The following is a 25,518-nucleotide window of genomic DNA, read 5'->3' as shown; positions in this document are numbered from 1 at the left end:
GCTTGTTCATCCCTGGCCGATGGCTGGTTGCAAACAGTACTGTTATCGCACAAGGTGCTCAGCCACTTAGGGCAAATTATGCATGGTGTGGAGAATGTGGATAGGTGGACATTTTTCTGCCTCTCCCATAATACTAGAACCCGGTGGGGTCACCCCATGAAGCTGATTGATGGGAGCTTCAGGACAGATAAAAGGAAGGACTTCTTCACACAGCGCAGACTTAAACTTTGGAGTGGCTTTAAAAGGGTGGTGGACCAATTCCTGGAGGAGATGGCTATCAATGGCTACTAGTCCCAACAGCTAAGTGCAACCTCCAGTATCAGAGACAGTAAGACTGTATACACCAGTTGCTGGAGAACATGGGTGGGAGGGTGCTGTTGCACCATGTCCTGCTTATTCATCCCTAGCCGATGGCTGGTTGGCCACTGTGTGAACAGAGTGCTGGACTAGACGGACCCTTGGTCTGATCCAGCATCATGGCTCTTTTTATGCTTTTGTTTTGTTGGCCGGGGCTCAATGTCGGTCATGCCCCCAGCAGGCTGCCTAGGAGATCCAAGAAAAAAATTGGGATCCAGCCCACCTTCCCCCACCTCCGGTTCCTTATTCAACCCAAATCTGCCCCCATCAGTAGCCCGGATATGGAGAGTTGGGGTAGCATCCCACTTTAGGCCTGCATAGAGTAGACCCATTGAAATGAATGGGACTTAGATTAGTCGTAACTAATTCAAATCCCAGTTGGCCTGCTCTAAAGACTAACGCTGGATCGTACGCTTGGATCCAGGTTTAGCTACTGAAATGCATGTGCGTTAGTCATCATTTATCTGGAGTAGACCCCTGAAATAAATGTGCATTATTCATAATTTTCTTGGAGGAAACCCACTGAAATCAAAGTGCATTAATTGTAATTTCCCTGGAACAGACTCCGTGAAATTGATGTGCGTTAGTTGTAATTTACTTGGAGTGGATCCATTGAATAGTCATAATTCACCTGGAGGAGACCCATTGAAATCAATCAGCATTAGATATATTTTAGGGGGAAATCTTACAATTTTTTTTATCCAAACTGCACGTGCTAATTTACATGCATAGCTGAACATTTAGGGCACAATCCTAAGCATGTTCAGACAGAAAAAAAGTCTTATATTTCCCAGCATTCCCCAGTCAGCACGTTAAAGATTTTTGCCTTAACAGCAGGAGCTTCAAGACTCCAGATCACTAAGAGGTTTGGGACCATCTTCTCTCACCACAGTGTGGCAGCACATCCCCACATTGGACATTTGCAAGCCGAAGGGCAACTCCCGATTCCTTAGCCAACCTGCTTGGGAATCACTTTAATGAAGTGTTGTTTTTATAGGTATCTACCTTGAGGGAAGTCTTTCTGCATCAGGTCTGATTGTAAGCCATGGTATATTTGATGGTGATTCTGGGTAATGAGTTCTAGGGAGTATGTTCAATTAACCTGGGGTACTGGCATGGCAAGGTCCCCCTGTACCCTTGGCTGTCCTATGGCATTTTGCTGCCTGAATCACAAAACAAGATGGCGCCCCCTCCCATTCCATATACAAAAGCCAACCAATGAATCCGTCTTCGACACTGACGTTGGGATTGCATCCTCCACTGCACCTGGATACATCGAGCTAACTTCAGGGGTGCAGAGCAGGCCTCATGGCACACAGGTTTCTCTTCCAACACAACTTGCCGCCACCTCCCAGTATCTGCCGCCTGAAGTGTCTGTTTCACTCTGCCTAACAGCAGGGCCGGCCCTGGCTAGAGCTGCTGTTCCCCACTTGCTCAGAAGGAACAAACAACAGCAGTAGTGAGGCGTAAGTTGCCACTGCCTGCTTCCTTGTTAGCTTTCTTTCCAGCAAAGTGAGCAGTTGGTAGCAACAGCAAGGAAGAGGAGGAGGAAGCAGCAAAGGTGGTGAGGATGGGCCAGCCAAATGATGTCTATGGCACGTGCACACTTGAGTGCTGGCCAGCCGCAACCCCACCCCCCCCCATGACTGTACCATATGAAATGCATTGGTCAGACCACATTTCTTGTACGGTTCTGGCCACCACATTTTAAGGAGGATATAGCCAAATTATTATTATTATTAATAATAATAATAATGTTATTCCTTACCCGCCTCTCCATTTTGATTGAGGCAGGGAACAACAGTAAGTATAAAATACTGATTAAAAACATAGTATACATTGTTAAAACATTAAAAAAAAACATCCTAAAAGCATCCTAAAATTCCACTAGATAGGCCTGCCGGAAGAGATCAGTCTTTATACCTTTCTTAAATGCTAAAAAAAACTGTTAAATTGACTAATCTCCTTCGGCAGGCTATTCCACAGTCTGGGAGCAGCAGAAGAGAAGGTCCTCTGGTAATACCTGTCAGCCTAGTTTTGGCTGGCTGAAGGAAATTCTTCCCAGAGGACCTGAGTGTGCGGGGTGGATTGTACGGGAGAAGGTGTGCATCCCGAGGGTCACTAGGAGGGCGAGGGGGATCTGGAAATCAAGTCCTATGATGGTGGGCAACTTCTGTATGCCACCCACCCACCCTTGCTGAAATTACCACCACTGAGACTGGTGTGGCAACGCGCAAATAGAGATACAATTTTGCAAGGAAAGCAAATGCAAAGAAGCATGCACCTTCTTTGTGAATCATGTTACGGGGAGGTTGTTTCTTTGCAACATCGTTCCTTTTCTTCCGCTACAACTACTACAACAAATTCAGCTACTACAGGGCTCAAACAATGGGAGAACATCGGGGGAAGAACTTTACTCTCTCTTCACCCCACCTGGCATCTACGATTCTGTCATAGGTCTTTCCCGAAGTTTGGCTCTTTGAGGGCTGTTTATTGCATTACAAGATATCCACCAGCCTGGCTGAACGACCACTTGTTCTTTCCTCTTCCCTCCCCATTGTCTTTTTCCTTTTTTGTCATGTCTTTTTAGACTGAAGACTGTCTTGTTCTTATTGACTCTATAGCCACTCTCTTTTAGATCCATTTTGGCTGACATGTGGGACAAAATTGCTTCTAAATTCAGAAATAATACAGGTGACACTATCATGTATGAAGTAAGTTTTAAAAATGTTAACCACATTCCTTGGCTGACTTTTCATACAAATATTCCCAAGGCTGTTTACATCCAGTAAAACTATTTCAATACAGGAAAAACATAGAACAATTTAGGAAAATCAATTCAAAAGCAAAAAGGTTTTCTTTCTGAAAAGTATCTGGTTATAACCGAAATGCAATACATGTGATGATGCCAGCTGCAAGATTTTTGGATGTTTCCTCACACACACCTGTACATATAATCTATATGCACACAGACACAATGGTACACGTTGTGTACTCTACCCTGTGCCTGTTTGGTGCATTCTCTTCCCCTCCTTATTGTTTTATTATGATTTTATTAGAATGTAAGCCTGTGCGGCAGGGTTTTGCTATTTTATTGTTTTACTCTGTACAGCACCATGTACATTGATGGTGCTATATAAATAAATAATAATAATAATGTTACTTTTCATTGGCCCCGTTGAGACAACACGCTAAAACATGCTGCTTAACCATATAATGGTTAACGGAAGCAGCATGGTTTAGCTTGTTGTCTGAACAGGGCCATGTACAGCGGCCTAGTCTTTGAAGATGCAAGGAACGACATCTTTAGGCATGCAAACATGTTTCGTATGCATGTTTTCTCAGAAACAAATCCTTCTGAGATAAATGGGGCTCGATCCCAGCTAAGTGTGCATAGGATTCCAGCCAACGCACACATCATTGCACACAAACCAATGTCCTGTTGAGCTTAATGCAAACAAGGTAGTGAAAGGACTTTGTTCCCTACGAAAAATTACAATCTTTTAAATAAATAAATATAGCTCCGCCTTTGCTGTAACTCCCCTAGAAGCTCACTCGCCGACGGCGGGACTCGAACTCGCAACAACAGCGCTTCTCGATCCCGCCGTGTCATCGCTTAGCGCGCAAGCGCAGTCGGTAGGATGCCGTCATCTGCTTCTCCGAACCATCTTTAGGAATGTTCCATTATGAATTATGGGGGAGGGGGGAAGCTCAGGAAACCACGTAAGGCTGATAACTATGGAAGCGCTAACGCGTCGCCACAGCACTCGATGTACAATCTTCCCTCACGGGTGGTTCTCAGACTTTGAAGCCTTCTGTGGTAGCCGACTCCTGTTTGGGGTGGGGGTGGTTTGGTATGTCCCTCCAACCTCGTCGCCTGTGGCGCTCGTGCGCCCTCTGTCAATCACAGGCGGTACGGAAGCCTGCGAGGCTCGGCGCGGCCTCTCCCGTCTCCTAGGTGAGCGCGTAAGTTCCCATCCGCCCCGCCCGCTCTTTTTCCTCAGCTGCCGCCTGGCAGTTCGTCAGCCCTGCCAACGTGGAGCCGGCCGAGGCCGAAGCGAAGGCGGAAGTGTTCTGAGGGGAAGAGGAGGAGGAGGAGGGAGCCTGTAGCCGCCGCAGCTGAGGAACCTCCGGCCATGGAGAGCTCCTTGGAGAAGGTCGGTTCATGCTCAGAGGGTTTCAGGCGGGGGGGAGGGGAGGGTCTCGTGTCAAGTAGGGGGGAGGGGAGGGGTGCCAAGGTGGGGGGAGAGGAGGGGAGGGGAGGGGTGCCAAGGTGGGGGGAGAGGAGGGGAGGGGAGGGGTGCCAAGGTGGGGGGAGGGTCTCGTGTCAAGTGGGGGGGAGGAGAGAGAGAAAGATGGTCCTCAGTGTGTCAGGATTTGGGGTGAGGAAGCGAAATCCTGACAGGGGATGTTCATTATTCCCAGTGAGGCTTCGCAAATATAATGTGTAATATGCATGGACATTTTGTAAAATGGGAAGACAGTATGTTATTATTGCATATTTGTTGCTAGTCATATGGTATGTAATAATATATGGGCACTGATGATTAAGTGTGTGTGTATGCTAGTTGTGTTAAATTGGGAGAATAAGATCATTATTATTATTTATTTTATTTATTTATTTATTTATTTATTTAAAATATTTATATCCCACCCTATATCACTAAGATCTCAGGGCGGCCTACAGATAAAAACATACAGTATAAAACAATAAATATACACAGTTAAAAACAAATTAAACCATGATTATGTGTGTGTGTGTGTGTGTCTAATATGCATGCTAGTTTTGTTAAATAAGATATAATATTTTATTACTTAGATTAAATAATATATGGCTAGTGATTATAAGATTGTTGTATGTATGCATGCAATATGCATGCTGATTTTGTTAAATAGGAAAATAAGATTTTGTGTGTGTGTGTGTGTGCATGGCTGTGTGTAATATGCATATTTTGTTAAATAAGATAATGTTTTATTATATATTTATGATTATTGTTGTATATCCTAATATATGGGCACTGATGATAAGATTTTTATATTATAATGTTATTATCTGTGCCCAAGGAAAAATAATAATTCTTGGGCCCTGATAATAAGGTTTGTCTTCTCGGGGTAGTGGTAGAAAAGGAGCAGGTGGTTGAAAATGGTAATAACATTGACATAGACAATTAATATATTGGGGTGGGTGCTGTGGTGGTGGTGGTTTTGATACCAGAATGGGGGATATTCCTTTGTGCTGAACGTTCCTTGACATACATTTATTCTTTCTAGGTACACAATTACACTTACACGCACACATATCTGTATATACTTATCCATTTATCTATATATGTGTGTGTACACACTTGCCTATATGGTAATTCTTATAAATAGGCAGGTAGTTACAATTCTTGGTCGCCAAGAATAAGATTATTCTTCCTAGTTCAGTTAGAAAAGCAGCACCTGCTTGAAAACTAATAATATTAAGTATGTATTAAGTTCAATACATTTCGTCTTGAGAGGCGGTGGGTTTCCCTAAAAGGGAAAAACAAAACAGCCAGCCCTATCCTTGACATTGCTTAACATTCCTCCTGCTTGTGAGTTTCCCATGGGCAGCTGGTTGGCCAATAAGGTAACAGAATGTTGGACTAGATTTTTATTTTATTTTATTTATTATTACATTTATATCCCGCCTTTTTTCCTCCAAGGAACCCAAGGCGGCATACATAATCCTCCTCGCCACTTTATCCTCACAACAACAACCCTGTGATGTGGGTTGGGCTGAGAGACTGTGACTGGCCCAAAGTCACCCAGTGGGTTTCCACGTCCGAGTGGGGAATAGTACCCAGATCTCCTGACTCCTAGTCTGACACTCTAGCCACTACACCACACTGGCTCTGATTATACTGATATAGATCCTTGTTCTGATCTGGCATGACTCTTTTTCTGTCAATATATTTATATCCCTCTGTCTTTTAGAATCTCAAAGATAAGCAGTCATTAACATCAGCAAAAGCAGACAAAAAGTATTTCTAGATTAAGATTTATATCTTGATAAATATGTATTCATTTGACAATTTGCTTAAAGCATGAGGTTGTTAGCAAGAGCTGTCAGGTAGCAGGTGTGGAGAGCTGATGACAGTTAGAGAACGGTTGATAATCGTGAGTTAGATGGACCCAACGACAGGTCTCTTCATGTATTCATATGCTTTATGGGGATGGTTGAAAGCTCAGCTTGTAGACTCAGATCCATGGCATGTGCAGGTAAAAGAATCATAGATAGCAGGTGCTGGGAAAATCCCTTGCCTCAGCCCTTGCAGAGCCACTACTAGTCAAAATAGAAAAGATGACCCTGGGCTAGCGTTAAGCCAATTCAGATCAGTGTTGTGAATTGGCATAAGGTAACTTCATAATCTTTATGGAGAATGACCCTAGCTTAATGGATTGACATGCACTTTACAAATGATTATTTAACTATGTTGTATGAGTGCTCAATAACATGTTCTATGGTTGGCTTACAGAAATTGAAGGCCCTTTGCCTGAATTCCTGGCATCTCCAGTCAAAAGGATCTCAGATAGGAGGGATAGAAAAGACCCATATCTTAGAACTTATGCAGCTGCATAAGACATTGGACCCTACTGGGTCAGATAGACTAAGGGTGCAGTCCTATGCCTGTTAAAAAGTCCTACATCTCCTACATGGCTGGGGCATGCTGGGAGTTGTAGGATATTTTTCTGTCTAAACAGGCATAAGATTGCATCCTAGCAGTCCGATCCAGTGTAAGGCAGCTTAATAAGTTCTATTACATTACTATTTCAAGGCCACAAATATTCCTCAAGAGAGACACTGTGGTAGATGACCCTTGCAAATGTATCCTCTTGCTTTAAGCCAACGTGATTTATTTATTTCAAATAATGCTGAGCACCATGAAGAAGTGTATTTTACAACACAATTACACAGAAAGTGTATGTTAATATTACTATTTGAAGACCAGGCAGCCTCCATGTAGCATACCTGTCCCTGCAAACCCTTACTCATTTAAAAGTCAAGAAGTCAGGTTCCTTTAAAATAATGTTCAGAAGCAGAGATAGGAAAGATGAGTAGTTCTGATTGATATGTTAAATGTAAATGCTAATTTCATTGTTATTTCAATGCCCTGTATCTTAATCTGAGAGATTGTCCTGAATCTGCCCTGGGAAACAGTTTCTCATTATTAGTAGATGTTTTTGTGTGGGACAGGAGTATTGTGCTGCTTTAGGTTCGCCTCCCCCAACCTGGTGCCCTCAAGCTCTGTGGACTACAACTGCCATAATCCCCAAGCAGCTTGGCCAGTGGCAAATTGCTGCTTGGGCTGTGCAGTTCAGAGTGCAGGTGGGGTTTTATATGACTAGGGTCTCAATCCCAAATACATTTACTTCTGAGATAAAGGAACCTATGCAAGATTGCATTGTAGATGCACCTGAATATAACTCCCCCCCTTCCCCGCATTGCATCCACAACTCTAGCATTTTGTTCCACTTTAGCCTTTTCCCTGACATGATAGTGCTCTATGTGTAGGGATGGTGATAATTGGAAGAGCATACAGTCATGTGAGCCTCCACCTATGGTGTGAAGTAGTAGAGTTCGCAAACAAGTTTACTTCCTCATCTTCTGTTCATGAGAACTAGACATCCTTTCAAAGAAGCTGTGGAGTGCTTAGAGCAAAAGCTGAGGGCGTACATAGGAGCAGAAAGAATTTATTTATTTATTTATTTATTTATTACATTTCTATACCGCCCAATAGCCGGAGCTCTCTGGGCGGTTCACAAAAATTAAAAACATTCAAAGTATAAAACAACAGTATAAAACCATAATATAAAATACAATATAAAAGCTCAACCAGATAAAAACAGCAGCAATGCAAAATTATGAATTTAAAACACCAAGTTAAAATTTATTTATAGACTGTTAAAATGCTGGGAGAATAAAAAGGTCTTCACCTGGCTTCTAAAAGCATATAATGTAGGTGCCAAGTGAACCTCCTTAGGGAGCTCATTCTACAGCCGGGGTGCCACAGCAAAGAAGGCCCTCCTCCTGGTAGCCACCTGCCTCACTTCCTTTGGTAAAGAACAAAGTCTTTACTTTGGCTTTCCCCTTTACAAATGTCCCTTTCCTGTTAAAATGTATATTTGTAAGCAAGCGGTCAAGTTGGCTCTTTGGAGGTATTATTTTCATACCTAACCTCCCAGCAATTCATATCCTTCCTACTTGCTTGAGTTGTTTAATATACTATTGTTGTTGTTTTCAACTCTGAGATGGTTGAATGTGCTCACTACTGGGAGCCCTGGAACTAGGCATGCAAAATCTGAATCATAACAAAAAAAAATAGGATCTAGCCTTTGTGACCAAGGATCATAAGGCTTATAAAGTTGGCTTCTATCTTCCTGTACATCTATGTGGTCTGATGCTCTTGGGGGAATTTTAATACATGTGAGTTTACTCCCTACAGCTTTGGAGCATAAAACTGGAAAGGAATTTCAGTGGAACTGCTCTCTCTGGTTCTTGTCCTCTTCTTTATTGACTGCTTTACTATTCCATATTGTTTTCACACAATTGCAGAAACCATCAGTTGGTTCCATACCACAGGGTATTGTCTCCTCAACTGTATCTCATGTTTATAACTTTAAAATGTATATCAGAAGTTTTCTGCTGCCTTTTTAGTCAGTGCTTCTTTAGAAATCCATTTCTGGATCTACTTCTGGTTGACTTGATATGCTGCTGAAACAAAAACAGTTGTTGAATTGTAGCAGAGACCAATTCAACAAGTCACCAGGGAACTAGAGGGGATAATTGTACTAGTTCAGCCAGTTATCGTTATTCTCTCTCTGTAATATTTATCACCCATGTTTGTGTGGCTATATATAGAATAGTTACTCTTAGATTTGTAGGTAAGCAGAGAAAGTTTAGGTGTTTTGCTCATGAGGAGTAATATAGCTGAGATTAAAAAAGGCTAAATCATCATTATATTGTTTTCATGTCCTTGACACCCAGTCAGACATTTTATTATTTTTTCTCCTTTGAAGTATACACACATGCACACACCTCCACCATATCACAATCTGGTTTTGAATTCTCTCATGCGCGTGCTCACACACGCAAGGTATCAGCAGTTTGCCATGCAATTTAAGAGGGCCTGCTCTTGAAGAAATATGCAAAACCAAAGCTACCTTTTGCACATGGAACTATTTTTGTGTGTTTTGGGATTCTATTTTTTGCATCAGCTGAAGTTGATTAGATGATTCAGTATGTGATGTTCTTTAAATCAGGTAGGATCAGGTTTGCAGGATCCACTTTTTTTTGTAGAGCCATGAGGTCCTACAACCAGAGTCAGGTGATGAATAATGTCTGGAGCGGGTGGTTGAGCCAAATGCAAAACGTTGGCTCAGGAGACACAGCCTGCTTGCTTTGTGTCACAAACCAAACACAGAGGTGAATTGGGTTATTGTAAGACCACCATCACCCATATGGGCTTGGCCTTACACTAAGATGTGCTTTTAAGGTTCTGCTCATGTGCCCACCAATAAAATCCATTAGTTTAACGAGCACAAGAAATAGGCCCTACTTGATGATATCCTTACTATTTTGAAACTTCAGTACAAGTCATTAAGAGGTGTTTAATATACACCTATCTGATGTGCCAGATGTATCTTGTGTGCTTTGCTTTGTGAGGGCTTAGCGCTAAAAAGTAGCTTATAAATACTTTGAATTAATGAATCTACAGCCAGGTTACTGCAGTTCAGGGATGCTAACACAAAACTCTAAAACTGGGCAGCAGAACTACAAAAATCCCTGGTATCTGCTATCTGTTAATATTCATATTTGACAAGTTAAGAATATGGAAACAGAGTTATAACCAATTATCACAAGGCTATCACGGTAGTGATAAAGGGTCTTTTAATACTTGCAATTGTCTTTGCTATTGTTAAGCTTTGGAGAGTTTATTTTCCCTTGCTGATCTGTTGCAAATGACCCAGAGATCCACTGAGTCAAAATTCATCTATTTTTCTGCCTGGCCCTGCATTAAGTAATAAATGCTGAAACAATAACATTCAAGGCTCTCCAGGTTTTAAAAGCTTTCTTCAGGCTTTTTTTCAAGCTTTCTTCAGGCTGGCTATCTAAACATGTATAGAATTGTGCCCTTAGTGAATTTTTTCCCCATGTCTATAAGACAGAAAGCCGTTTAAACCAAAGAACCTGAGAAACTTGACCACAATTCTTGTTTCCAGAAAGAACTACAATACTTCCGGAGGAGCCAATGAAGTGCGGAAATTAATTTGGCATTCGTGTTCTGTTTGATGCCAGTTGATATTGTGAAATATTATTCTTTAAAAAGTAATAGTGTCTGACTAAAGAATTTGTTGATTTGTGATATGAATTCTAATCACTAATCTAAACTTATGCATAAGTTAAAAAAAAAGGAATACGTAGCTCTGAAGGGAAAAGGTAGCAGGATTTTCTTTATTTTAGGGGACATGGAACTACTCTAAATGAAACAAAAAGCGAATGTGGCTGTGCTGGTCCATAAGAAAAATGCCAAAAGAACAGGAAGAGCGTGCTCAGCATTAGCATTTACCTGTCCTTTGGGAACCAGGATTTCAAACTAGTTTGTCTACATTTGCAGAGGCTAAGGTTCATCGGGTGGGTGGAGTGACATGTCATTGTACCCTTTATTACCACTGCTGGGTGCCCGTCTTGGCCAGTGCGCTTCTGAACATACCCTGCTGCAGTGTTGAGTGTCTAGTGTGGGGATAGGTTGCTCAGGGTTATGAAATGGCAGAGATCTCAGCCAGGGAAAGCTGAGTTAGAGAGGTGACCATTTCAGGTCTGCTTCCATGGGGTCCAGAAAACCATGGAGCTGGCCCTTGAGATATTAATGAAGTATGGGGGGGGGATAGGGTGCATAGACTTCTTAAATATCCATAGAATTTCGATTAAATATAAGGGGGGGAATTCTGATGGCAAGATCAGTACAACAGTGGAACGGTCTACCTATGGAGGTTGTGGGTTCTCCATCTCTGGAGGTTTTTAAGAAGAGTCTGAACAGCCACCTCTCATGGATAGTTAAATTGGTTTTCTTGAACATTGCAGGTGGTTGGACTAGGTGATCCTTGTGGTCCCTTCCAACACAACAATTCTATGATTCCAGGCAGTATTTCAGTAGGAGGCTATCAGTGTGCCCTGAGTTCACTGACATAGTAGTATCCTGTATTTATTTAGGATACTTGTAGCCTGTCTTTCAATTTCTGCAACATTCCCAGTGTGGTTAACAATAAAACACGGGTGGGTGACTGGCCACCCTACCCTCATTCTCACCACCGTTAAGTATTGTAGCAGTCTGCATGCATATGTATTGCTTTGCTGTTATAGGGAGTGGTGTGTAGGTGGCACTACTGTCTGAAACTTGCTTATCGTGACCGGATGTATCCGTTTGGAAAATGGGTATACACCGGATCACATTTGCTCCTTGCTGACCATGCTAGTCAGTATGGTTGATGAAAACCTTCCCAGCTTACATTATTTGCAACAATAAGCTTGGACTTCAACCCACCCAAATGAATTCAGCCATTTTATGGCATTTTTCTCTTCTGACCCTTTAAAGTAGATTTCTCACTGATCTGTAATATAAGGAAATTGTTGTGTTCAAAATGGCTCATTGTTTTCACAGCAGTTGCTGTCTCATAAAAAAATCTGCGTTGGGGCTATGCCAAACTCCTGGCTTAGGACTCTTTTATTGTCTGTATTATTGCCATAACATCCTGGTAGCTTTTGCTGGAAACATCTGACGATAGTCTTTTAATCAACTACTCTTTGTAACAAGGAAGCAGAAGCAAGTATAATAAAATATGAGCGTATAAGTACACCTGTTGATAAATTTTAAATAAATCAGGAATTCCTTTGTGAAATAGGAATTGTACACTTCTATAACTTCATCTGTGTAGTAAGAAAGGTATACTGAGAAAACTGGTACAAAATAGAGGTTGTTTTTTTTAACCCAAGTTCAGCTCTTTTCTTGTTAAAATGCCTACTGGGTGTCCTTTTTGTAAAAGCTGCATTGCCTTAATCTACCTCCCCACTGTGTTTGTGAAGATAAAATGCTTCTCTGGGTGCCTTGGAGGAGGGACAAGGGACAAGCTTTGCTAATAATAAGCTGTTTAAAGAATAAACCTCCCAGACATTGATTTATTTCTAGAAATCAGAAATAAATTAAGATGACCAGCGCATGTGACCAAAAAAAAAAGTTCAAAAGGAAATGGCAGAATTTTAAAATGCTTCAACAAACACTTTGCCAGAGTAACATAAAATGATACTGGAGTGAGTGTGAATTCTTTTTTTCTTTTTAACTGCTATTTGTATTAAACTCTACAACAACAGGGTGTAGCAAAAAACAAACATTCCAACAGAACAAGCTTAATACAGGAACAATAGGTTTCTGTTCATGATATTCAGGCTATTAGCTTAATAAACATAAAAATGATAATATAGTTTTAGAATGTCATGATTGCAAACTATATAAATGCATGACAATGAGATCCAAAATGATTATACTTAAACAGGGTTGAGCCCATCACATTATCTTGGTTTAATGATAGTGGAATCTTTTTTATATAACTATACAGAAAAAGATATGCACTGATGGACCCCTATTTCTACCTGCTGAGATAAATTCAGCTTGAGATTTTTGATGAGCTATTTCACCAACAATAATAGGGGGTGGGTCTTAATGCAAGGGTGATGTATATGAAACAGTAATATTTTATGGTTTTAAATTTTGTATATTTCTTTTTAATGTTCACGGTTTATAACTTTTGTAAACTGCCCAGAAAGCTTCGGCTATGGGGCGGTATATAAATGAAATAAATAAATAAATAATAGTATAAAACAGACTCAGATACTTGAAAGACAGTTAAACATTAATTTCAACACCTGGTATTTGTTTCTAAAATGCAAGAGAAGTTTGCCAGCTCTTTGCAAAATGTTCTGTGTTTTGCCTGCCATCTCCTAGTAAAATTGTGCAAACTTTGGTAAGGTTGTTTGCCATACTGTGGCCGTCCGATCATTGGTGAGGTTTTTGTCTTGTGCAATAATTATCTCTGCAGTGTTTATCAAGTTTGATGTTAAAAATAGTGCAAATTTGCTACAAACCTTATAAAAAAAACCCACAAGCAATATAATTTTGGGGAGTTAATGATAGTTTAACATCCTATGATTTCTGTTATAATTCCTGCTCCCTGAAAATATCTGAACAACAGAGCAGAAATGCACATGAATTCAATGCATGTGGATGTTTGTGCATTTTACCTTGTGTGACAACTTTTAGAGCTTTTTTTTTCTTTGAATCGTGGTTCGCCTGGCTGCTCCCATCCCTCTTTCTAACCTATTCATTAAGGGCAACAGCCTTCAATCTCTCATACAGTAGAGGCCGCAGCGACACTGACAATCCTGGGAACTTAGAAAGCTGCCTTATACCAAGTCAGTCCACTGGTCTGTCTACATCAGAGATGGGGAACCTCAGGCCCGGAGGCGAAATCTCCTCTGAAGTTCCTCAAGTCATCCTCTTTCACCTATTCCCAGCCCGTTTCCCCCCCCCCCCCCCCATTCTTAAAAGTTGAAATGCCTCCCTTAAGGCTTAGTTACTGGCAGTAAGAGCTTGAAGCTAAAAGACGCTGGTGCTTTTGACTCCGCCCCTGCTGCCTTCAGCCACACCCACCATCGGAATGTGATCCCTGAGAGGTTCTCCATCATCAAATCCAGCCCTCGTGCTGAAAGCGGTTCACCACCCCTGGTCTACACTGAGTGGAGAAGCTCCCCAGAGTCTTTCCCACTCCTTCCTAAACATGTGCTGTCTAAGCCATGCCTAGGGATGTGCTGGCCCAGCCCTGCTTAGAGCCCTGCTTAGAGATGAGCACCCTAGAAAGGTGCGCTCTTGACCTGCTTGTAGGTTTCCCTTGTGAACAGAATGCTGGGCTAGATGGACCCTTGGTCTGATCCATCAGGGCTCTTACGTGGGGGATCAAACCCTGGACCTATACTTCATAAAATACTCCTGTGCGTATCTGTATGCAGATTGCTTGTTAATTCCTACATAAAAGAGCTTTCTGTGTAGAAGTAGCGCTGAGCTTAAAACAAAAACTGGTCCGGTGAGATTGAAAACCAGCTACTTGGTATCTCTACCTTGTTAATGGCACTCCCAGCATAGGAGAATGGGTGCTAAAGTCAACTAATGACGGAAATCCATGTCGATTTGAGGGATGGAATGGACGTAGTAGTGCATTGTTAATTCCACATGCTTGCCTTAAAAGAATTCAAAAGCATTAGGCTGTAAGAAGCTTTTATGGCATGGGTGAAAAGAGAAGCTACAGGATGAGGGAAGGTGACTGGGAATACGTTGATCCTTGGATTCTTAGAGCTGTTTGTATTTATTTATTTATTTATTTATTTTGCATTTCTATACTGCCCAATAGCCGAAGCTCTCTGGGCGATTTACAAATACTGGCTGGCTGCATTTTTATACCATCCTTCCACCAAAGAGCTCAGGGCAGCATGCTTATTTTTTTCACAATGCCCTTGTGAGGTAGGTTAGTCTGAGGGCTTAATTACACAAGGCTTTTATTGCACACTCGTGATTGGTCACTCACAGAAGTTTGTGGGTCCTTTACACAATGTTGTCAACCTCCAGGGCATCTCCCTTGCTTTTTGAGCTTTATTCTGCTTTCAAGAAGATTGGGGAAAACCCGCTAAGACTTCAAAGAGTAATTCTTTCCCATGAATTTCTGGACTTGCCACATCGCCATCTGGTCACTGTAAAATGAAACCTATAGATAGGTTTTCCCTCCAAATCAAAGCACATGTCTGCCCCGAGTAAAGGAGCCAATCTTATTTCCACAAAGACTCCGGAAACTGAAGCCCCGGTAAGGATGCGGGATTTCAGCAGACTTCTTGCACTGCCTTCCACTCATCTCCGCCACTCCAGCATCTCTGGATCACACTCTTTCCTCCACCTCTGTTAAAGTCAATGGAGAGAGAGTGAATTAGAGAGTGTGATCTGAAGGCTGGAAGCCTCTTCATGGGCAGAGTGCCTCTCTCTGGAGACATTCCATGAGGTGGTAGCAGATTTGGAGCGTGCGTGCCACTTGTTTCCACTTATGTTCTACTTGTGTATTAGGTCTATTTACAAATACTACAAGTATTCTGTAAGTTTCCTGCACTATCTCCTAGCACTGCCCCTGGAACTTCGCACTACCAAGGGAAACAGGCTGAGCTTCCAAGAATGCTGTCTTTCCCATTCTTTGAGGTCAGCAACACAAGCGTTTGTGTGTGACACGTGTGTTTGTATAATTGTATTTTCCCCAAAGATGATAGTTGAAAATGTTCCTTAAAAAACACACAACAAACTAGACTGTTTTAAGTGAGGTGTGCTAACTAAAAAGCTGTGTTTTCCCCCTCCACGATTAAGCTGACTTTCCAAATTCTGAGCCATGTTGTATTTTAAGGCATTTCCTCTAGCCTTTGAATAATCTAACATGATGGGAAACGGATTTAAATTTTTCATAGATAATGTCTTCTGCCAGTAATAATAGCAAAGGCTTTTACAGAGGGCAATGTAACCATGTGTGATTGATGGTACAGTCTTTTGCATGTTTACTCATAAGTCAATTTCATTCTGTTCAGTAGGGTTTACTCCAAGATATTGCAGCCTTAGTATGCAATCCTGTGTGGAAAAATGTCCTATAACTCCTAGAATGCTGGCTGGGGAATGCTGCAGTTGTAGGACTTATTTCTGTCTAAATATGCATAGGATTGCACCCTTAGTCTGTGTCCGTGTAAATGAAAACATCTGCAAACATATATTTGTAGAACAACTACAATTGGCACAGCAGGTTGTCCATAATGACAAACAGGTTGCTTGCCTCCCGTTATCCCTTACCCCTGGCCATGCTGGCCGGGGCTGATAGGAGTTGTAGTCCCAAACATCTGGAGGACACCAAGTTGCCCACCATTGCCTTAAATCAGTTGATTTCATCCAGATCCAGTGATATGTCCCAGATGCTGGACATCTGATGAAGCAACTTCTTCATTCACCTTCAATGGAAGGTGGTGATCTGCAAGCACCATTGACTTGCTTCCATTGTAATGGGAGCTCAATAAGTACAGGAGCTCTGAGGACACGTCAGACTTTAAATAGGTTCCCCTTGGTTCCGTCTTGGAACTGAACTCGCAACAAATTCATTCTCAGATCATTAATTCAGGGTACCGTATTTGATCCTCAGATGGGCGGAGCACTTTCGAGCTGGGAGAGTTTTTACCTTGGGTCTGCAGGGAGTTCCAGCCTCCACTTTTGAGTGCCTTCATAACAGATGCATAAAGACCATGGGGAATAAAGTTCCTAGAAGCTTCTGCAACCCAGGAGTGTATTGCAGCATTCATGAAACGCTAGTAGTTTATTATTCCTTTTTTGTTGTTTTTAAGCCTGGATGAAAACACTGACTAATGAAATAGAACAGATCTCACATCGGTACTAATCTTACGAGGAAATGTGGGGGGAGGCATGTCATTTATTCAAACGGATGTCTAGCCTCCAACTGGCTGATTATCTGATTCATACGTTACGATTTTTTGTGTTTGGGCAAAGGCTGCTATTACGGGTTCACTTTCGAGTGCCTCAGGTTCTATACACCATCTGCTAATCTGACTGAGACGTACACAACATTAGGTGAATGTGTTGTTACCATGGATTCATTTTAATTTCTGCGTGATGCTGTGTGTGATTCTATTCACTCTGGATCTAATTTACTTACAGAGCCAATATAATCCTTCAGAGCAGGAATAGGAAACCAGAGGTACTCCAGATGTTTTTGGACTATAACTCCCATCATATCTGACTATTAGCCATGCTGGCTAATAGTCGGCATAGGAGTTGTAGTACAATAACATGGAGATCCACAGCTTCCCTACGCCTGCTATAGAGGACTTTACTTTTTATTTCATTGCGGGTCTTTTCTTACCCAAAGCCTCTGGCCATGTAACCATTAGGAAGGCATGATTGAGACACTTGGAGCCATCATATGCAAGTGGTGTGCTCGCATGACTAGTGTAACACCAGAGAGAGGCTTATGGGAAATGCCACAGCAGCTTCTTATTCGCTGGGATTTCCAAGCCCCAGTTTGCTTCGCCTGTGAAAGCAGCTGCCGCATACTCTGAGTAAGCTTCTTTGATATTGCACTACTTGTCCAAGTAGGCCATCTTAGGTGGGCAGGTATTTACTCATTAGAATGAATCTGTAATTCATCAGGGCCTGTAACTCAATGGTATAGCGCATGCCTTAAATGGCTTGCAACCAGAATATCTAAAGGAACGTCTCCTCCAGTATTTACCTGCTCATACCCTTAGGACATCTTTGGAGGCTCTCCTCTGGGTGCTCACACTAAAGGACACTAGGCAGGTGGCTGTAAGTGAGAGGGCCTTCTCTGTTGTGTCACCCCATTCATAGAATTCCCTACCCAGGGAGGCTCACCTGGCACCTACATTGTTTTTGACACAATGGGCGAAGACCTTTCTTTCTCCCAGGCATTTTAGGGACTTCATTTTTAGATTTTTAAGTCTGTTCTTATATATCTTTATATTGATCTGTTTGTTGTTTTGCATTGTATCTTATTTTCTTAAGTATTCACATTGTGTTTTATTATTTTAACTGTCTGTAATCTACCCAGAGAACACTTATTACTGGGTGGATTAAAATATAAATAAAGAAAGAAGTACAAACAAACAAAAAACTTGCATGCAAAAGGTTCCAGGTTCAATCCGTTGCTTTTCCAGTAGGGCTGGGAAAAGACCTGAGACTCTATGGAAAGCCTCTGCCAGTCAGAGCAGATGCTAGTGACCTAGGTGGATCAGGGGTCTGAGTTGGTATCAGGCAGCTTCCTTTGCTTCTTTGGGGAGAGGAACCAGCTGCTAAAGAACCTCATTCTTCATTTCTGGCCACAAAAAGCTTCCCTGAATGCAAAAGGTGTTTGAAACTTAATTATTTTATTGCATTTCGCCCAATAGCTGGAGCTCTCTGGGCAGTTCATAACAATTAAAACCATAAAATACAAGATAGATAGATAGATAGATAGATAGATAGATAGATAGATAGATTCAAGTTTAAAACTACAGCATAAAAATAATAACCAAGCAGAAGCTAACAGCAGCGCAAAGACTTAAAATACAATGCCACATATAAAACAGAAAATGAAAGACTATAATGCTTGGGAAAATTAAAACGGTCTTCACCTGGTGCCAAAAAGAACACAATGTAGGCCCCAGGTGAGCCTCTCAGGGAAGCTCATGCCCCAACCAGAGTGCCACAGCAGAAAAGGACCTCCTCTAGCCGCCCACTTCATTTTCTTTGGTGGGGTCTCCCAGAAAAAAACCAGTAAAGCTGACCTTCATGAAGGTCAGGTGTATGTGGGTGGAGGTGTATTTGGGAGGAGATGATCCTTCAGATCTGCAGGCTTGAGCTTTTCAAACATCTGGAGGAGAGATGCCCCAAAGATAGAGAGCAGTCATCAAAGGCACCTCTCTCTGTGGCAAATTATTCTAGGAAGTGAAAACATACAGGGCTGTTGTGACTCTGGCCTTGTTCAGATGTAGTTTTCCATTATGAGAATGTACCACGACGAGTGTGCTCGTCCTTCACATTGAAGCCTTTAAGTAACAAGACATTTCTTCCCTTAATGCTGTCTTCTCTACTAATTTTATGCTATCTGTGTATGTAAAGGTTGGTGGTATGTAACACTAACATGATTATGATTATTATTTCAAAAACACAGATGGTTGACCCTACCTTAGCAGAAATGGGAAAGAATCTTAATGAGGCCATGAAGCTGCTTGAAGACACTCAGAGGTACCTACTAATCAAAGCCTTGAAGAACACTCAGTGGTGTTGTAAGGACGTTGCTGTTGATAACTTTTCTGTTCAATCTGGCAGAGCCTCTTGTTGGACATTTGTAACAAAATCACAGGCTTGTTCCCCTCTTGATTTGTAACAAAAAGTTAACTATTAAATCTGTGCTGTCAAAGGTCTGTACAACTAGTTTTGTTGAACATCAGTCTTGCTACACCAGTCTTGGCCCTTGTTTTGGGAGTGGGAAGAGTAAGTAAGGGAGCAATCCTATGCATGTTTAGAGAGAAAAAGAAAAAAGCCCTATAACTCCCAGCATGGCTATCTGGGAAATGCTGGGAGTTGTGGGACCTTTTTCTCTCTCGACATGCATCCTTCATGTCTCTGTGTCCAGTTGCTGTTAAAGGTACAGGGACAATAAAAAAACAGGACACACTCCTCACCTTCCCATCTTTCACTGTGGCAACAGGTAGAGCAAGTGGCAAAATTAGCTCTGCCTTCGCCGCTTGGCAAATGGGAGGCAATTCTCCAGACTTCTCTGATCAGATGTGATGGAGTTTCACCAAGCCATGAAACCCAGTCTAGAGAACTGCAGATGGAGCTGGGTCAGTTTTCAATGGGTCTCATTCACTACATATGATGCCAAGCACGTCACAGGCAGTTGCATCAATCATTTTAGTAAACGTTGAATAACAGGTCTGTGTTATCAGGGAATCAGGTTCAGAACCGCAGCATACAAGGAGGTGGTTTTTTTAAGCCCTCTCTGAAGGCAGAAGAGATACTTCCCAGACTGATTTGCAAGTTTTCTTGCAGGTGTTATAGTTAGGAAAGGAGGGTCCTAGTTTTGTGCATGGAGGGATCATGGTCTGTATTGTAGCAGCTAAAATGGAAGCATTCCGGGGAATACAGGTGAGCTCCTCTTGTGGTTCATCTAAGCTTCAATTTAAATATTTTCTGCCACATTTAGAAACTGTCCAGGGTCAGAATTTAATTTCTTGTTCCAAAATAATTGATGCCCTGCTTTCACTTTTATCAGGAAGATGCTCTGCAGATGAATCTTACAAATCATATTTGATTATTTTTAATACCTGCTTTAATAAGATTTTATTTAACCCCTAGTATCATTAGTTGACCATTATAAGCAGATCAGATTCAACACTTTGGAAGCCGCTTAGCTACTTAGATGTGGTTGCTTTTATTCCCAAAACTAGCTGTAGCAGAAATTTGGTGTAGCTCACCCAAAAGCTGGGGATGTAAATAACTCATAGTGTTGTATGTTCAAACTAGGAAAGCGGAAGAAGAAAACGAAAAAAAGTATACAAGGAAGGATATTCCTGGACCACTTCAAGGCAGGTGGGTAACATGGTTATGCCTCATGATTTTTCTTGCTTTTTTCTCCTATAAGGGCATGGCCCTGTTAGCTTCTGACGGTCAAATCTGGATCGCAGTGGGAGTGGAGAGACTATAACCCAATTAGTAGATCATATTTTTTGCTTGCAAAAGGTTCTGGGTTCAGTTCCTGGCATTTCCACACTGGAAAATATTTCCTGAGACCTTAGTGAGTCTCTGGCAGTCAGAATAGACAATGACCGTTTTCACACATCGTAGTAAAACATGGTTTAATGCATCATGCACATGCCACAGCGTGCCTCTGGCTTGAGTCTTCCCCCTCTTTCTCCCTTTGGCCAAGAGGAGGAGTTCAGAAGTGTTTGTTCTTATCTAAGTTAACCATGGTTTGCCGTGTTGTCTGGACTCAGAATTGAGATTAACACTAACTATGATTAGTTTCAGCAAGCCATCTTCATAAGCCATAGTTTTAAGTTGGCTTGTTTGAAATTAACTATAGTTAGTGTTAATCACAGTTCATCACACCAGTCGACGCAACAAACCATGATTAAGGGAAAGGAAATGTTTCCAAACTTCTCCCCAGCTACGCAAGAGGGGAGAAAAGGGGCAAGGGAGGAATGTGCAAGCTTGAGGCTTGCTGCATCTCATGCACATCACGATAAACCCTAGTTGTCCTGGTGTGTTAAAGTGGCCAAAATTGGGCCAGGCAACTACGTATTCACTGTGCAAGCTCCCTGGACTGCATGAAGCCAGGGTATTTTCATTCATTTGGTGATGTTGACAGTGACTGGCAGAAACAGAGAGAGTGGTCCCCTGTTTCCACGGCAGCAAAATAGATCACAATTTGTTCGTTGGGGCATTTGACCCATGGTACAAATCAGTCATTCTGCCCTCTTCCACACAGATCTGCCAATATGCCCTGAACAAACATAGCTTCCTTGTGGGTGTTTTGTTGTTGTTGTTTTTACAGTGAGTCAGAGGTGGAGGAAAACAAGCCATTGATGACTTCTTTTGACCTAGATTTGCAAGGTCCTTAGAATGTCATTATGTTGTATTACTAAAATAATATAATATGCATAATTTCAGAATTTAGATATAGGATTGTTTATTTTATGCTGCAATGCTAGACTAGACATTCAAATGCACTTACAAATTACAAAAAAACCCACACCACTACAGTATTGGTGCATTCAAAGGGCCTTATTTTTACTTCTTCTTCTTTTCCTCTCTAGTGGCCAAGATATGGTCAGCATTCTCCAGTTAGTTCAAAACCTCATGCACGGAGATGAGGAGGAAGAATCACTGCAGTCTTACCGGTAGGTATTTTTAAAACATTGGAATTAATAAAACTTCCTCAACCCTATTTACATGGTGTAGGGCAAGAGCACACACTTAATAAACATTTCGTATATTCCTGATAAATGCCCAGGGTGCTTCCAGACATAGGGGTTCTAGTACTGCGAATTAGAAGGCCCTGAAGACAATACTGAGTTGTTTAAATCTTGCATTTCCAACAAAATGTTCAAGGCTGGTCATATCACAGCATTAAAATACTATTTAAAAAAATCAATAATGAATAATAATAGCCTTTAAAAAAAAAGGTAGTTACAGCAAGTAATATAACTTAAAACCAAAGATTAAAAAGTAGGCAAATGCCTGTCTAAAGAGAGAAGTTTTCACAGAGGAGTAGAAGACCATCCAACAGGGAGCAGTTTTATTAGCTTTGTTCCTTATATTTGAGCCACGTGTGGCGCAGAGCGGTAAAGCAGCAGTTTCTGCAGCTGAAACTCTCCCCACGGCCTGAGTTCGATCCCAGCGGAAGCTGGTTTCAGGCAGCCGGCTCGGGTCGACTCAGCCTTCCATCCTCCCGAGGTCGGTAAAATGAGTACCCAGTTAGCTGGGGGAAAGGTAATAACGGCCGGGGAAGGCAACAGCGAACCACCCCGCTATAAGGCCTGCCAAGAAAACATCAGCAAAGCTGGTGTCCCTCCAAGGATCAGTAATGACTCAGTGCTTGCACGAGAGGTTCCTTTCCTTCCTTTCCTTATATTTATTTTAAAAACTTCATTGTAAGCTGCTTTTCGGGCTGTTTTAGAAGGATTTGCAAAGCGAAAGTGGGATGTGCCATTTGTGTAACATTGTAATATGTTTCTGTTTCGCAGACTTCAGAATGTTGGAGAACAAGGTCACATGGCTCTGTTAGGGCACAGCCTGGCAGCATATATTTCAGTGCTGGACAGAGAGAGGCTGAGAAAACTTACAACACGGATCCTTTCTGATACCACCCTGTGGCTTTGCAGACTCTTCAGGTACCCTGCATCGACTTCTGATCACAAGCATTTACAGTCCATAAAATGATGTTAAAACAATTGGAATAGCAATTTCGAAAATACGAGATAATCAAAACAAAGCATTCAGACTGCTTTAAAAGCATTATGGAAAGTTCTTATTTTTTAACAATAGATTTCCTAAGGGAAAATTGCCTTTAGAAATAATTTCAGTTGTGTCATGTAAAAGGCGTTTCATTTTGCAATATATGAATGGGTCATTGCTTGCGTTCCATTAGATCAGTGGTGGACAATTTGTAGTCCCTCAGCTGTTTTAGCCTACAATTCCCATCAGCCTGAGCCTGCATAGCTAGTAGTGAGCAATGATGGGAGTTGTAGGCCTAAATAACTGGAGGGCCGCAAGTTACTCACTTCTACATTAGAGTATTACTTGTCCTTGTATACTTTTTAGAGGTTGTTATGATGCATGTAGATTTTATGACGGAAATGTTTTATATATATAATTCTTCTTTTTCTACTTTCATAACGATTTGGGGGGAGGAGGAATAAATTGGAACCCGAATGTGATTTTATGTGATAGATTCAGGTTCTGGAACAGATGGTACAGGAAAAGATTGCATATTACATTTGTCTTTACTCAAGGCTGTTCTTGAAAACAGTGTTTGTCAATTATATACCAGTCATAAAAGTAGCAGCATAAGGAATTTAAGTGGAGTTGATGCCAAAGTACAGTGTCTGTCCCTGACGTATTACATTGCATGGCTCTTTCTAAGATTTTTTTTTTCTCTATTCCTGTAGGATAACTTCGTTACTAGAAAATTAGTCTATCTCTAGGTGTTATTTTGCAAATGTTGACTCTTCTAAGAGTTGCCTGGAGCCACCTTTTCCTCCTCTGTATGAGTGGGATAGAAAATAGAAATGCAAGCTAGCAGGGATTGATCTCAGGGGAGCAAACACACTCGCCCAATGAAGCCTAGCCATCCGGCATTGCTTGCCATGCCGTCTTTGCAGCAGCAACGGCTAGGAGCACCTTAAAGATCAACAGCTTTATTCTGGCATAAGCTTTTGTGAACACCATATGCACTGCATGCATCTGATAAGTGGACCATCTCTACGAAAGCTTATGCCAGACTAAATTTGTTAGTCTTTAAGGCACCGCAAGACTATTTGTTATTTTTGCTGCAACCGACTAACACGGTTATACCTCTCTGGAAATTACTAGGAGCCAGGCTCATGGCTCTAAAATTATGGAAACTTCTCACCCCACCCCACCCCGCTGAGCTTAGAAGCCTGCAGCTGTCCCAGTCCACATAGGGGATTCCCTTCCCTGCTATTGCATTGCTACAAAAAGCACTCATTAGAGTTGAATTGGGGGCTTTTTTTTCTCAATGCAAATAGCTGGCATTGGGGCTGTGAGTGTGTGTGTGTGATGATGATCTGGATTGGGATGACTGTAAAAGGAGATGGTTTAAATCCTCCTCCACCCCCATGCTGGGGTCTTGAGCCAGACCAGGGCCCTGTGGGCTGCTTTGGCCCTGAGCTTCTTTCCATTCCAGATGATGGTGCTCCCTTTCCCTCACAGAAAGGAGGAGTGATTGGATCACCATTTACTCAGAGAGGAGGAGGCTTTTTTTGTTTCAGATAAGTCCGTGCTTCTTTGCCTCTTTCCTTTTTGGTGGCGTTTAAGAGAGCCCTAGTTTGGATGCAGAAAAGGAAATAGCATTTAATCTAGTATTGCGTCCAGTTCTGGGCTCCACAATTCAAGAAGGACGCAGACAAGCTGGAGCGTGTTCAGAGGAGGGCAACCAGAACCACAAGTTCAATCGCAGCTTTTAAAGCTCAGCTAAAAACCTTTCTTTTTCCTAAAGCTTTTAAAACTTGATGTTGTTCGGACCTTATACTGTTAGTTTTACCCTACCCTGTGCCTGTTTACCCTACCCTGTGCCTGTTTACATTCTCTTCCCCTCCTTATTGTTTTACTATGATTTTATTAGAATGTAAGCCTATGCGGCAGGGTCTTGCTGTTTACTGTTTTACTCTGTACAGCACCATGTACACTGATGGTGCTATATAAATAAATAAATAAATAATAATAATAATAATGACATCTCCAAAGGCTAATCATGGAAAGTAGATATTTGTTCTTCTTGTAGGTGGTACTTCAGAGAAGGAATAGTCTGGCTGGAGTGCATTTAACCCTTTTGTCCATGTTAAGTGCAAGGACCATTAACTTCTTTCTCAGAACATTCAGAGTAAAAAAAAAAATGCCTTTCATAACAGCTTAATTTTAATGTGGTGGCACCATTTCTGGGAACTCGTGTTTAATTAATAAAGTCTCTTAACAGGTTTGAAAATGGGTCAGCATATTACCATGAAGATGATCGTGAGGGTCTTTTAAAAGTCTGCAGGCTGGTGATTCACTCGCGCTACGAAGACTACGCTAATGAAGGCTTTAACGTGCTCTATGACAAACAGCCAGTCGTATACATTAGCTCTGCAGCTAGAGCAGGCTTGGGGCAATCTCTTTGCAGTCAGGTAAAAGGAATCCTATATGTGTGACTCCTCTTTTGACCACCTTAGTTTTATTTGCTGGACGTTTAACGTGATTCTTACATAGAATGAATTTT

At 41.7% G+C, this 25,518-nt stretch overlaps 1 protein-coding gene across 1 annotated transcript in view; it reads left to right on the top strand.

Moving 5' to 3' along the window:
- The first annotated feature begins 4,330 nt into the window (after positions 1-4,330).
- PDXDC1 (pyridoxal dependent decarboxylase domain containing 1) overlaps positions 4,331-25,518 on the top strand; it is a 49,981-nt gene continuing 28,793 nt past the window's right edge. Inside the window, exons 1-6 of the mRNA XM_063143588.1 lie at positions 4,331-4,514; positions 19,186-19,259; positions 20,544-20,609; positions 21,836-21,919; positions 22,766-22,912; positions 25,237-25,426. Of these exons, the coding sequence (XP_062999658.1) occupies positions 4,494-4,514; positions 19,186-19,259; positions 20,544-20,609; positions 21,836-21,919; positions 22,766-22,912; positions 25,237-25,426 (582 nt within the window). The 5' untranslated portion in view covers positions 4,331-4,493. The remainder of the gene's footprint in view (positions 4,515-19,185; positions 19,260-20,543; positions 20,610-21,835; positions 21,920-22,765; positions 22,913-25,236; positions 25,427-25,518) is intronic.

The sequence above is a fragment of the Elgaria multicarinata genome, chromosome 17, assembly GCF_023053635.1.
Source record: "Elgaria multicarinata webbii isolate HBS135686 ecotype San Diego chromosome 17, rElgMul1.1.pri, whole genome shotgun sequence".
NCBI lineage: Eukaryota > Metazoa > Chordata > Lepidosauria > Squamata > Anguidae > Elgaria > Elgaria multicarinata.
The sequence above is the reverse complement of the archived record's forward strand: the minus strand, read 5'-3'. Positions and strand labels throughout refer to the sequence as shown.